The 14,030-nt window shown below is 42.5% G+C and overlaps 1 protein-coding gene across 6 annotated transcripts in view; it reads left to right on the forward strand.

The window, feature by feature from the left end:
* The window catches only part of LOC108386990 (zinc finger protein 525-like), a 61,073-nt gene that overhangs the window by 24,500 nt on the left and 22,543 nt on the right, over positions 1–14,030 (forward strand). The window contains exon 3 of one of the 6 annotated variants that reach the window (XM_073226428.1): positions 1,007–7,344. The exons of 4 other annotated variants lie outside the window; for them this stretch is intronic. In XM_073226428.1, the coding sequence (XP_073082529.1) occupies positions 1,007–2,985 (1,979 nt within the window). In that variant the 3' untranslated portion in view covers positions 2,986–7,344. Of the gene's footprint in view, positions 1–1,006; positions 7,345–14,030 lie in introns of those variants that run through there. One more of the 6 variants, XM_073226433.1, reaches the window with a different exon arrangement.

The following is a 14,030-nucleotide window of genomic DNA, read 5'->3' on the forward strand; positions in this document are numbered from 1 at the left end:
CATGGTTACCCATTCTGTTGAATATCATTTTCAGTCTTTTTCGCTGTCTGCTTCTGTGTGGCTGCATGTCTAGAGTGAGTCTTCTGTTGATAGCCTGCAGCTGGACCTTGTCTTTTTAATTGACTCTGCCTCTGTTCATCTTTTCCTTGGGAGTTTAGTCCCTTTACATTTGATTAATGAAGGGGAAGGAAAGGATTGTTGACTGCATTTCTGTAACACATTTTCTGTATGTCTTCTAGTCATGTTTTCCATGTGTTCATCTGTGTCTACCTTTGTGTTAAGTAATTCTTCTATTTTCATACTCTCTTTTCTTCCCCACTGCTGTTTGAGTGTTTTCCATGTTTATTTTCTTTGATATTGCATAAAACATGTTAAATTTATCACAGTCTCTTTAAGGATGGGAACAACTTCATGTCACAAAACTGCTGCTCATCTCTTAATACTATTGATGGCACATTGTATCTTCTTATTGTAAATCCATTAAGTGATTTATGATTATTTGTATAATTGGTCTTTTAAACACCATGCCTGCAGTATTTTTTGCTCAAATATGACAGTATTACAGGTTTTTACACCTGTGTAAATATTTACCATCAACAGACTGACTTGTAAATCTATAGTTAATCTACTATGTTATTGCTTTCAGGTGTACAACATAATGATTTGACAATTGTGTCGATTTCTAAATGCTCACCATGATACATGTACAGTATTAAGTTTCACACAGATGTTAAAATAAGTATGTTTATGTTGTGTGTGTGGTCACAGCAAATACAGTGTAGCACAGAGAAGACAAATAGTGACTCTATGTCATCTTACTACACTGATGGACAGTGACTGCAGTGGGGTATGGGGGGTCTTGATAATAAGGGTGAATGTAATAACCACATTGTTTTTCTTGTTAAACCTTTGTAAGAGTGTATATCAATGATACCTTAAAAAAATAAAATAAAATAAGTGTTTATGTGATTGTTGTGGGGTAATTTTTTCTCCTTATATATTTCAGCGGTGTCTTCTCAGTATGAAAAAGCCTTGTTACCTGAGCAAGCCGTAAAAGACTCATTCCAAAGAGTGTTCCTGGGAAGATGTGGGAGCTGTGACCCTGGGGACTCAAATCTGAGGACACACTGGGACGGGGAGGCCGAGCGTGGAGGGCAGGACAGCTGTCACGAAGGAGTGCAGAGCCACGGGAGGAGCCCACGGGATAAGCCCTTTCCTGTCAGTCGGGACCCACATCCCGGGGTGACTCAGGACAAAACCCAGTTCAAGTCAGTTACTGTTGCAGAAGAATGTGTTTCTGTGAGTAAATGTCATCATCCAGTTTTGAAACATAACTTTTCTCCAAAAGAAAACCTGGAAAATTTGAAAATTGAGGAGGGCCATGGTGCAAATTATCAGTTGAGTCATTTTAAGTATAGCAATTCACTAGACATCAAGTCATACCATTTGGATGACCAAAGATACAATGAGGAAAAAATGTGTAAAGATGCTGAAATTGCAATTTCCTTGATAAAGGATTCATTATTCTGTCATGAACAAATAATACCTAGTTGTGCCGAAACCTACAGTTTTGAGAACTCTCAGAGAGATTCCATCTACCCATCATTTCTTAATGAATATCAGTGTATTGATAATGAGGAAGAACCTTACATGCATAATAATACTAGGCAGGCCTTTAGGATGGGCTCGCTATCAAGTAATTGCCAAGGTGTTTACATTCAGAAGAGAGCGTATCAACCTGCAGAACAGGGAGTAAAGTATGACAGAGGATCACTCCACAGAGAACAGCAGAGGGCTCAGATTCCCGAAAACCGTTGCCCGTGCAGTGACTGTGGACAAGTCTTCAAGGAATCGTCACACATTATCAGGCACGACGGTGTCCACATTGGAGAGACGTCTTACAAATATAAGGAGAGTGGGGAACCTTTTAAACATTTCTCGAAAGTGATTAGACATAGGAGAATTCACACTGGAGAGAAAGCTTGCAAATGTAAAGAATGTGGGAAAGCCTTCAGTCAGACCTCGCCCCTAGATTATCATGAGAGGATCCATCCTGGACAGAAACCATATGAATGTACAGAATGCAGCAAATCCTTTACTTGTTTGTCAGGTCTTTCTATCCACCTGAGAATTCATACGGGAGAGAAACCTTACAAGTGTAAAGAATGTACCAAATCCTTTACTTCTCGCACAAGTCTTATTGTGCACCAGAGAACTCATTCGGGGGAGAAACCCTACAAATGTAAAGAATGTGGCAAAACCTTTAAGTGGGGTTCATGCCTTACAGAACATGAGAGAATTCATTCTGGACAGAAACCTTACAAATGTAAAGAATGCAGCAAATCTTTTACTCGTTCATCACATCTAACTGAGCACCTGAGAATTCATACAGGAGAGAAACCTTACAAGTGTCAGGAATGTGGCAAAGCTTTTAGGTGGAGCTCCAAACTTACTGAACATCAGAGAGTTCATTCTGGACAAAAACCTTACAAATGTGAAGAATGTGGCAAATCCTTCACTTACTTCTCAAGTCTTTTTGAGCACAGGAAAACTCATACAGGAGAGAAACCTCACATGTGTGAATTATGTGGCAAAGCCTTTATATGCAGGTCACACCTTTCTCGGCATCGGAGAATTCATTCTGGACAGAAGCCTTACAAATGTGCACAATGCAGCAAATCCTTTACTTGTTCCTCAAGTCTTACTGTGCACCTGAGAATTCATACGGGAGAGAAACCTTACAAGTGTGAGGAATGTGGCAAAGCATTTATATGCAGGTCACTCCTTACTCAACATCAGAGAACTCATTCTGGACAGAATCCTTACAAATGTAAAGAATGCAGCAAATCCTTTGCTCGTTCCTCACGTCTTACTATGCACCAGAGTATTCATACAGGAGAGAAACCTTATAAGTGTAAAGAATGTGACAAAGCCTTTATATATTCATCATCTCTAAGTAAACATAAGAAAGTCCATACTGTATAGAAATGTCACCAGTGTGAAGAATGTAGCAAAGACTTTAGTTATTCATCATATCTAAATGCACATAAGAAAATCCATAGTGGTGAGAGACCTTATAAATGTAAAGAATGCAGAAAATCTTTTTATGTCCCTCAAAACTTACTCTCCACCAGAGAATTTATACAAGAAGGCTTACAAATGCATGGCATGTGGCAAAGCCTTCAACCTGTTCTCAAGCCTTACTGCACACCAGAGAACTCAGTACATGCTGGAGGCATCCTTGATCTACCCACTGATGTAGAAGTTTTGTGTAAAGCATAAAATGTAGAGAGTCTGGAAATTTCCCAATGGGAGAAAAGTACAAATAGAGAGTGGGAATGCTCTCACCCGTCCCTCAAATATTATTGTACATGAGAAAATTCACAGCGGAGAGAAAACACCTATATGATTTATATGGGAAGACCTTGATCAAGACATTCACCATAAAAACATGAGAGTCTTCATGGAAAGAAACTACAGGAGCAGAATATGTGGGAAAATAGGGAAAATATTTAACTGAACATCTGAATTAACCTCAAATGATTTACATAAGAAAGGACTAAGACACCACATTTTTTCAGAGGTGACTCAAAGTATTTATTACAAAATTGTCAGGTAATTGATTCATAATTTGTGTCAGCAAGAGGATGGATTTTGGATAGTATAATGTTAACATGTTTCTTGTTTTGACATTATTATCTGAGACTTTTTGAAAATCTGGTATTATGGATGTCGTTGACCACTCATTTCAGTTGTCACAGTACATTCTCTCCTAGTATTTGTGATCATGTGTTCCGGTTGTTGCCAAGGAGAGTGAGAGCCCCTCCTCTGCGAGGTGTGCGTCATCTGTCATTTCTCTTCCCAGCAGTACCAGTGACACTTTGGTGTAAAATGTGTTCAGGAAAGCTAAATAGAGGTGCTTTTCAAATGGTGTGTTTTCATGAGGTTTTAAGTAAGTGTGAATTATACCATCAGGGAATCATTCTTATGCATTTAAGAAATATCTAAATTTCAGAAATGAATGGTTATACCTGTTTCTCATTAAGGACAGTCAACTGGCTATTCCTTTAAAATGCTGGGACAGGAGCCAAGATGGCGACATGAGTACAACAGTGGAAATCTCCTCCCAAAATCATATATATTTTTGAAAATACAACAAATACAACTATTCCTAAAAGAGAGACCAGAAGATACAGGACAACAGCCAGACTACATCCACACCTGTGAGAACCCAGTGCCTGGTGAAGGGGGTAAGACACAAGCCCCGGCCCGGCGGAACCTGAGCGCCCCTCACCCCAGCTCCTGGCGGGAGGAGAGGAGTCGGAGCGGGGAGGGAGAGGGAGCCCAGGACTGCTAAACACCCAGCCCTAGTCATCCGCACCGGAGCGCAGACACAGTCCGTGGTGTGCTGGATACTAGGAAAACAGAACAGTAAGACCTGTTAGGGGGTCCCTGCAGCCGCCATACCTGGGACAAAGAAAAGTGAGTGCTTTTTGAAAGTCTTAAAGGGACAGGGACCCCACAGCTGGACAGAAGCATCCCGCCACACTCAGCCTAGCAGCTGGGAATCCAGGGAAACCCTGGGTGCACCAACCCCCTGGGCGGTAGGGCAGCTCTAGGGCCCCTCACGGTAATAAACAGCCTCCCACCCGTCTCCCCTTTGGTGCGGCCCCGCCATAGCGAATAGCAGCCTGAGGCTGTCCACGCCTACATCAGCCGCACAGAGCTGCACAGCGGCCCCGGCAAGAATCAGAGACCCGGTCTGCATGCAGCTGCCCAACACAAGCTGCTAGGGGTCGCCGTTCTCCCAGGAGAGGAACGGGAGAAGCAAGCATGAAGGGGTTTGTTCTCCCAGCTGACACACACCATCTGCCCGTCGCCATGAAAAGGCAGAAGAATTTGATTCAGACCAGAATCACACAGACATCCTCCCCTGAGAGGGAACCTGGGGAGATAGGCCTAAATATCTCCCTGATAAATAATTCAAAATAAAGGTCATAACCATGATGATGGACTTTCAGAGAAATATGCAGGAGCTAAGGAGGGAGAATACAGAAATAAAACAATCTCTGGAAGAACTTCAAAGCAGAATGAACGAGATGCAAATGGCCATTGATGGAATATAAATCAGAGAACAGGAACGCACAGAAGCTGATGCAGACAGAGATAAAAGGATCGACAGGAATGAAAGAATATTAAGAGAACTGTGTGACCAATTGAAACACAGCAATATCTGCATTATACAGGTACCAGGAAGAAGAAGAGAGAGAAAAAGGGATAGAAAGTGTATTTGAAGAAATAATTGCTGAAAACTTTCCCAAACTGGGGGAGGAAAAAGCCTCTCAGACCACGGAAGCACACAGAACTCCCAACACAAGGGACCCAAGGAGAACAAAACCAAGACACATAATAATTAAAATGGCAAAGATCAAAGACAAGCACAGAGTATTAAAGACAGCCAGAGAGAGAAAAAAGGTCACTTGCAAAGGAAAACCCATCAGGCTATCATCAGACTTCTCAACAGAAACCTTACAGGCCAGAAGAGAATGGCATGATATATTTAATGCAATGAAACAGAAGGGCTTTGAACCCAGGATACTGTATCTAGCAAGATTACCATTTAAATACAAAGGAGGAATTAAACAATTTCAAGACAAGCAAAAGTTGAGGGAATTTCCCTCCACAGACTGCCTCTATAGGGAATTTTAGAGGGACTGCTCCAGATGGGAGCACTCCTAAGGCTAAACAGATGTCACCAGAGAAAATAAAATCACAGCGAATAAAGCAGAACAGTCAAATACTAACTAAAGGCAAAAAATAAAATCAACTACCAACAAAAGCAGTCAAAGGAAACACTAAAGAGCACAGAATAAAACACCCAACATATAAAGAATGGAGGAGGAGGAACAAGAAGGGAGAGAAATAATCATCAGACAGTGTTTATAATAGCCCAATCAGCGAGCTAAGTTACACAGTAAGATAGTAAAGAAGCTAACCTTGAACCTTTGGTAACCACGAATCTAAAGCCTGCAATGGCAATAAGTACATATCTTTCAATAATCACCCTAAATGTAAATGGACTGAATGCACCAATCAAAAGACACAGAGTAATAGAATGGATAAAAAAGCAAGACCCACCTATATATGCTGCTTACAACTCACCTCAAACCCAAAGACATCCACAGACTAAAAGTCAAGGGATGAAAGGGAGAAATGTGGGATCCACATATAAATCAAGTATAAAAATTAAACAAATATTCAAAAAAAAAAAACGTCAAGGGTTGGAAAAAGATATTTCATGCAAACAACAAGGACAAAAAAGCAGGTGTTGCAGTACTTGTATCAGACAAAATAGACTTCAAAATGAAGAAAGTAACAAGAGATAAAGAAGGACATTACATAATGATAAAGGGCTCAGTCCAAGAAGAGGGTATAACCATTATGAATATATATGCACCCAACACAGGAGCACCAGCATATATGAAACAAATACTAACAGAATTAAAGGAGGAAATAGAATGCAATGCATTCATTTTTGGGAGACTTCAACACACTACTCACTCCAAAGAACAGATCCGCCAGACAGAAAATAAGGACACAGAGGCACTGAACAACACCCTAGAACAGATGGACCTAATAGACATCTATAGAACTCTACATCCAAAAGCAACAGGATATACATTCTTCTCAAGTGCACATGGAATATTCTCCAGAATAGACCACATACTAGACCACAAAAAGAACCTCAGTAAATTCCAAAAGATTGAAATCCTACCAACCAACTTTTCAGACCACAAAGGTATAAAACTAGAAATAAATTGTACAAAGAAAGCAAAAAGGCTCACAAACACGTGGAGGCTTAACAACATGCTCCTAAATAATCAATGGATCAACAACCAAATTAAAATGGAGATCCAGCAATATATGGAAACAAATGACAGCAACAACACACAGCCCGAACTTCTGTGGGATGCAGCGAAAGCAGTCTTAAGAGGAAAGTATATAGCAATCCAGGCATATTTAAAGAAGGAAGAACAATCCCAAATGAATAGTCTAACGTCACAATTATCAAAATTGGAAAAAGAAGAACAAAAGAGGCCCAAGGTCAGAAAGAAGAAGGAGGGACATAATAAAGATCAGAGAAGATATAAATAAAATTGAGAAGAATAAGACAACAGAAAAAATCAATGAAACCAAGAGCTGGTTCTAATAGATAAGACTGTAGCCAGAGTAATTAAGAGAAAAAGAGAATCAACATACATTAACAGAATCAGAAACAAGAAAGGAAAAATCACAACAGACCCCACAGAAATACAAAGAATTATTAGAGAGTACTATGAAAACCTATATGCTAACAAGCTGGAAAACCTAGGAGAAATGGACAACTTCCTAGAAAAATACAACCTTCCCAAACTGACCCAGAAAGAAACAGAAAATCTAAACAGACCAATTACCAGCAACAAAATTGAAGCGGTAATCAAAAAACTACCCAAGAACAAAACCCCCGGGCCAGATGGATTTACCTCAGAATTTTATCAGATACACAGAGAAGACATAATACCCATTCTCCTTAAAGTGTTCCAAAAAATAGAAGAGGAGGGAATACTCCCAAACTCATTCTATGAAGCCAACATCACCCTAATATTAAAACCAGGCAAAGACCCCACCAAAAAAGAAAATTACAGACCAATATCCCTGATGAACATAGATGCAAAAATACTCAACAAAATATTAGCAAACCGAATTCAAAAATATATCAAGAGGATCATACACCATGACCAAGTGGGATTCATCCCAGGGATGCAAGGATGGTACAACATTCAAAAATTCATCAACATCATCCACCACATCAACAAAAAGAAGGATAATAATCACTTGATCATCTCCATAGACGGTGAAAAAGCATTCAACAAAATTCCACATCCATTCATGAAAAAAACTTTCAGCAAAATGGATATAGAGGGCAAGTACCTTAACATAATAAAAGCCATATATGAAAAATCCACAGCCAACATCATACTGAACCACGAGAAGCTGAAAGCATTTCCTCTGAGATTGGGAACAAGACAGGGATGCCCACTCTCCCCACTGTTATTCAACATAGTACTGGAGGTCCTAGCCATGGCAGTTAGACAAAACAAAGAAATACTAGGAATCCAGATCGGTAAAGCAGAACTTAAACTGTCACTATTTGCTTATAACATGATATTGTACATAAAAAAACCAACCCTAAAGACTCCACTCTAAAAGTAGTAGAACTGATACAGGAATACAGCAAAGTTGCAGGATACAAAATTAACACACAGAAATCTGTAGCTTTCCTGTACACTAACAATGAACTAATAGAAAGAGAAATCAGGAAAACAATTCCATTCACAGTAGCATCAAAAGAATAAAATACCTAGGAATAAACCTAACCAAGGAAGTGAAAGACCTATACCCTGAAAACTATAAGACACTCTTAAGAGAAAGTAAAGAGGTCACTAACAAATTGAAACTCATGCCATGCTCTTGACTAGGAAGAACTAATATCATCAAAATAGCCATCCTGCCTAAAGCAATATACAGATTTGATGCAATCCCTATCAAATTACCAACAGCATTCTTCAATGAACTGGAAGAAATAGTTCAAAAATTCATATGGAAACACCAAAGACCCTGAATAGCCAAAGCAATCCTGAGAAGGAAGAATAAAGTGGTGGGGGGGATCTCTCTCCCCAACTTCAAGCTCTACTGCAAAGCCATAGTAATCAAGACAGTTTGGTAATGGCACAAGAACAGAGCCACAGACCAATGGAACAGAATAGAGACTCCAAACATTAACCCAAACATATATGGTCAATTAATATACAATAAAGAAGCCATGGACATAAAATGGGGGAAATGACAGCCTCTTCAACAGCTGGTGTTGGCAAAACTGGACAGCTGCATCTAAGAGAATGAAACTAGATCTCTGTATAACCCCATACAAAAAAGTAAATTCAAAATGGATCAGAGACCTGGATGTAATTCATGAAACCATAAAACTCTTAGAAAAAAACATAGGCAAAAATCTCTTGGACATAAACATGAGTGACTTCTTCATGAACATATCTCCCCGGGCAAGGGAAACAAAGGCAAAAGTGAACAAGTGGGACTATATCAAGCTAAAAAGCTTCTGTACAGCAAAGGACACCATCAATAGAACAAAAAGGCATCCTATAGTATGGGAGAATATATTCATAAATGACCTATCCGGTAAAGGGTGGACATCCAAAATACATAAAGAGCTCACTCACCTCAACAAACAAAAAGCGAACAATTCAGTTAATGTGCAGAGGAGCTGAACAGACAGTTCTCCAGAGAAGAAATTCAGATGGCCAACAGACACATGAAAAGATGTTCCACATTGCTAGTCATCAGAGAAATACAAATTAAAACCACAATGAGATATCACCTCACATCAGTAAGGATGGCTACCATCCAAAAGACAAACAACAACAGATGTTGGTGAGGCTGTGGAGAACAGGGAACCCTCCTACACTGCTGGTGGGAATGTAAATTAGTTCAACCATTGTGGAAAGCAGTATGGAGGTTCCTCAAAAAGCTCAAAATAGAAATACCATTTGACCCAGGAATCCCACTTCTAGGAATTTACCCTAAGAATGCAGCACTCCAGTTTGAAAAAGACAGATGCACTCCTATGTTTATCGCAGCACTATTTACAATAGCCAAGAAATGGAAGCAACCTAAGTGTCCATCAGTAGATGAATGGATAAAGATGTGGTACATATACACAATGAAATATTATTCATCCATAAGAAGAAAACAAATCCTACCATTTGCAACAACATGGATGGAGCTAGAGAGTATTATGCTCTGTGAAATAAGCCAAGCAGAGAAAGACAAGTACCAAATGATTTCACTCATATGTGGAGCATAAGAACAAAGGAAAAACTGAAGGAACAAAACAGCAGCAGAGTCACAGAACCCAAGAATGGACTAAGAGTTTCCAAAGGGAAAGGGACTGGAGTGGATGGGTGGGAAGGGAGGGATAAGGGCAGGTAAAAAGAAAGGGGGCCTTACAATTAGCATGTATAATGGGGGGCATGGGGAGGGCTGTGCAACACAGAGAAGGGAAGTAGTGATTCTACAGCATCTTACTATGCTGATTGACAGTGATTGTAATGGGGTTTTTTGGGGGGACCTGGTGAAGGGTGAAGCCCAGTAAACATAATGTTCTTCATGTAATTTTAGATTAATGATAACAAAATATATAAATAAATAAGAGAGAATGAGTGTTTCCACCACTCTGCGCCTGTGACTGACCAGCCACTGTGTCCCCAGTAAACAACCCATAGTTTTGCAAACAGGCTCATATATATATATATATACACAGACACACATACATACACATGTGGGGATCCTGGCATTTTTCCCACACTCAGCTGCTCTGCGAGTCTCGCCTCACAGTCTGCGTGCCCACAGTCATCCCCAGTGGTCCCTGTGCAAAACCTGGAGCACTGTAAGCAGATTCCACAACCACATCTGATACTACTAACAACATACAAATAACTATGGAAATTATGATAAAGGTAACAAAACCATGACAGTCCTGAAGCTTGAGGATCAAGCTCTACTCAGTCCTATTTATATGAGTCCATGACTCACACTCTTCATGGGAGGCCAGTAGCTGAGCTGGTTGGGAGCTCCATACATACTTAGCAGGCAGCAGTGGTTGCTAGGGAGGCATGCCCAATCCGCAAGGATTGCCAAGGAGATTAACTGTAAGGGCAGTAAGACACATTTTTTAATGATACCAACAAATGGAAATCTTGTCCATCAGGATGCACTGAAGAGAGTGGTCCTGTAATAGGACTGTGTCAGGAAGCGCGTCCCCTCCTGGTCTAGTATACCAGACCTTCCCCCCCCTCTTCCTGTGGGTGTTACTGAGGTGTCTGTATGGGGTCCTATTGGAGGCACATGCGCTAGCCACAATGATAAGACAAAACTCCCTGATAAGATGCTCTTAGCATTCTGGCTATTTAGGGTACACTACCATAATCTTTGGGAGCCACTCTGCAGTAAACTCCAGGAACACACAAGAGGTCAGCCTCCAGGCCATGTCCCAGAATGGCCAGCCATCACTGCTCCGTGTGTCAAAATATCCAAGGCCATGTCCACTGAATGGAGTCTAAACGGCTTCCTGTTGTGTTCAGTCCCACCATGCACTGCTTCCAGGCTCTGCTCGCTTCTTCGAAGGTCAAAGGCAGGTACCACCAATTGGCTAGAGCCCACATTTTATTCTGCCTCAAAGCAGGCTGTTCTGGCAAATGCCCCTGGCGCAATGCACTTTGATTATCATTACCTGTGGATGCCAAGGGCAAATGGCCAGCAAGCTGCTGCCAGAGGCCCCAGCAACAGCCATCTTTAGTCACAGACATCCAGCTCACAGGTCCTCAGTGGGTCTGTCTCAGGCCCTTCACAACCTTGACTTTCCATTTTGCAACAGCAAAGGCAAGTTAACTTGTTTCATCTGAGCACCACCTGATGCCCTTTCATACCAAACAGCCTAAGTTCCTCAGAATTTATGCCAAGTGCAGGATAAACACCCTCCAGTAGCCTACAAGACCTAAATTCTCTTGTAATAATGATACATTTATATGTAAAAAAATCAGGCATAAACAAATAGCATAATATCCTTACCCACTACCCATCTGTAACAGCTGGGGGCCCAGGAATCCACTCAGGGTTCGCATAATCAGGGCATTCACCTCCTGTATCCACCAGTGACAGGACACATTGCACATTCACTGAGGACAAATGAATTGATAATCCAACATGTGCTCTCTGGGCACCATCATGTCCCCCAAGGTGGGGGCCTTGAACCTCCCCTCAGTCAGACAGCAACATCCAGTCATCTTGCTGTGAGGGTCCAGGTGGGGTTGGCTTCCTCTCCCACAGGAAGTCCTGCAGACACACAATGCCGGATGTGTGGCTTTGTCTCTGGTTCCCATTTCATGGTCGTCAGCTTCTGGGACTGCTGCTCCGGCTTCAATTGCTGACACAGATCCAGCAAGATTTTGACTTCACATCCAATTTCTCTTTATCCATCCCTGCCTTTATCCGATCAGCCCACATCTGGGTGCTCCAGACCTTCACAGAACCCCCATAAACTCTTCCTCTGAGCATATCGCTCTGTCTTCCACACCCTCATTGCCCCTGTCTCTCCCAGATCTGCTACAGTGCATGTCATTTATGGGTTGTCCTAAGTGAGGGGCAACAATAGCCACTAGGAGAGGGATTTGGGTGCTGTTTGAAGAGCCAGATTCCTCATCCCCACTATAAACTCCTCACTGGGGTCCTGATGTTCTGGGTTATAAATGGCATTCTTCATGCCCAACTCCCACAACACCTGTTGGAGCTCAGCGTATGTCTGCCATCTAGCAGGGAAAATGGCAAATCATCCTGATTAGGGTATACTGCTTGAAAAGCGGTGTTAATCTAATGAAGGATGAAGTGGTTCCCCGGGGTTTCATAAGCCTTTTGTAATCTGCTGGAGGGTGCGGTGAGTCATCAGGGAAGCCAGTTTCCACATTTGTGACCCAGACAAAATAATTCCATCCACCACTAGGTCCCAGAGTTTCAAAAGCCAAGCTGACATAGGCTCCAAAGCGCTCTGCTAAAACTGGGAGCTCACATCCCCCAACTCAGCCTGAATCGTTGGGGAAAGGGCTGCATCTCTTCCTGAGGAACCTGCTGTTGTCGTGTCTTTGCTTTATTATAACAGGGCAGCCTGTCCATAGGGGAGAGGCTGGCGCCTCTGGTGGCAACAGAAACGGCACCGCCCTCAGCACTCCCACTCCTCCCTCCGCAGCTCCTCTTCCCCTGGCTCCTCCTCGTCTGATGTCTGTTGTGTCATTTCCAGAGTTGAAGGCGGAACCATTTCCTTCATCTTCTCCATGGCATCTTCCAGCCTGCATTCTCCTGCTGCCCCTTCCTGTGTCACTGTCACATCCTTCAGCAGCGCTAGCTCAGTCTTTAACAACTTTACTTCCTCAGAGCATCCCAAAACTACATTCCTGTTCTGCTACTTCCCATGGAAGCACGTCTCTACAGTAACCTTTTCCAACTGAGTGAGAAACTTCCAACCCACAGCGCCCTCTGCCTTCTGGATACTTAGTTCCCACGAGGAGTCCCATATTTTGCAGAGCGCCAGCTCCGGTGTCCAAGACAGCATGACCACCCGCCAGTCCTGGGGAGGGGTCCAGTCCTCTAGCAGGCAAGCCACCCTAGAACAAATCCCCAAGAGGGCGTACCAAGGTGTCTCCCTGCCCATAGGGCAACCCACTGAAGCTGCCCTGCCATTCGGGTGGTTCAGGCTCAACGAATCCTGCTGACTATACCAGTGATGTCGCTCCAGCAGGAGGGGGGTTCCCCGCCCTGGGCAAGTTCTCTGTTAATCTGATGAGATCAAATAAAGGTAAGGGCAAGAATTTGTGGGCTTAAAAGGGGGCCATGTTTATTCCATGGCGCTAGAGCTCAGTCCGTCCTGGCTGTGATGCTGCCCCCTCCTGTGGCCCAGCACGGGCTTGGTTCTCTCTGAGCACTGCAGCTCTGGCTTCCCTGTCAGCAGATGTTCTCTCCCAGTTCTCCCTCCAGGCTTCCCTTCTTCACTCCCCATACTGCACCCATGCTCACCGCTCTGTCCCCTCTCCAGCCATCTACCATCCCACCCCAGCACTGGCAAGAACACTGAACAAGTCCCTGGTGACTGGCAGGTGCCTCAACAGTGGCCTACCAGGAACTGAGGAGAGGAGAAAATGGGTGTTTCCTCTCCACCCTTCCCGTGCGTCGTATTCCTGTGACCGGTCAGCCACTCTGTACCCAGTAAACATCCCATAGATATGTAAACAGGCTCATATATATGTGTGTGTATACATACATACATACATACATACATACATACATACATACATACATATATATATATAATTGGATCTGTTAAAGCCAGCCAGGAATATGAGCCAGAAATATCCATGTTCTCCACA

Source organism: Manis javanica, chromosome 17 (assembly GCF_040802235.1).
Source record: "Manis javanica isolate MJ-LG chromosome 17, MJ_LKY, whole genome shotgun sequence".
Taxonomy (NCBI): Eukaryota; Metazoa; Chordata; class Mammalia; order Pholidota; family Manidae; genus Manis; species Manis javanica.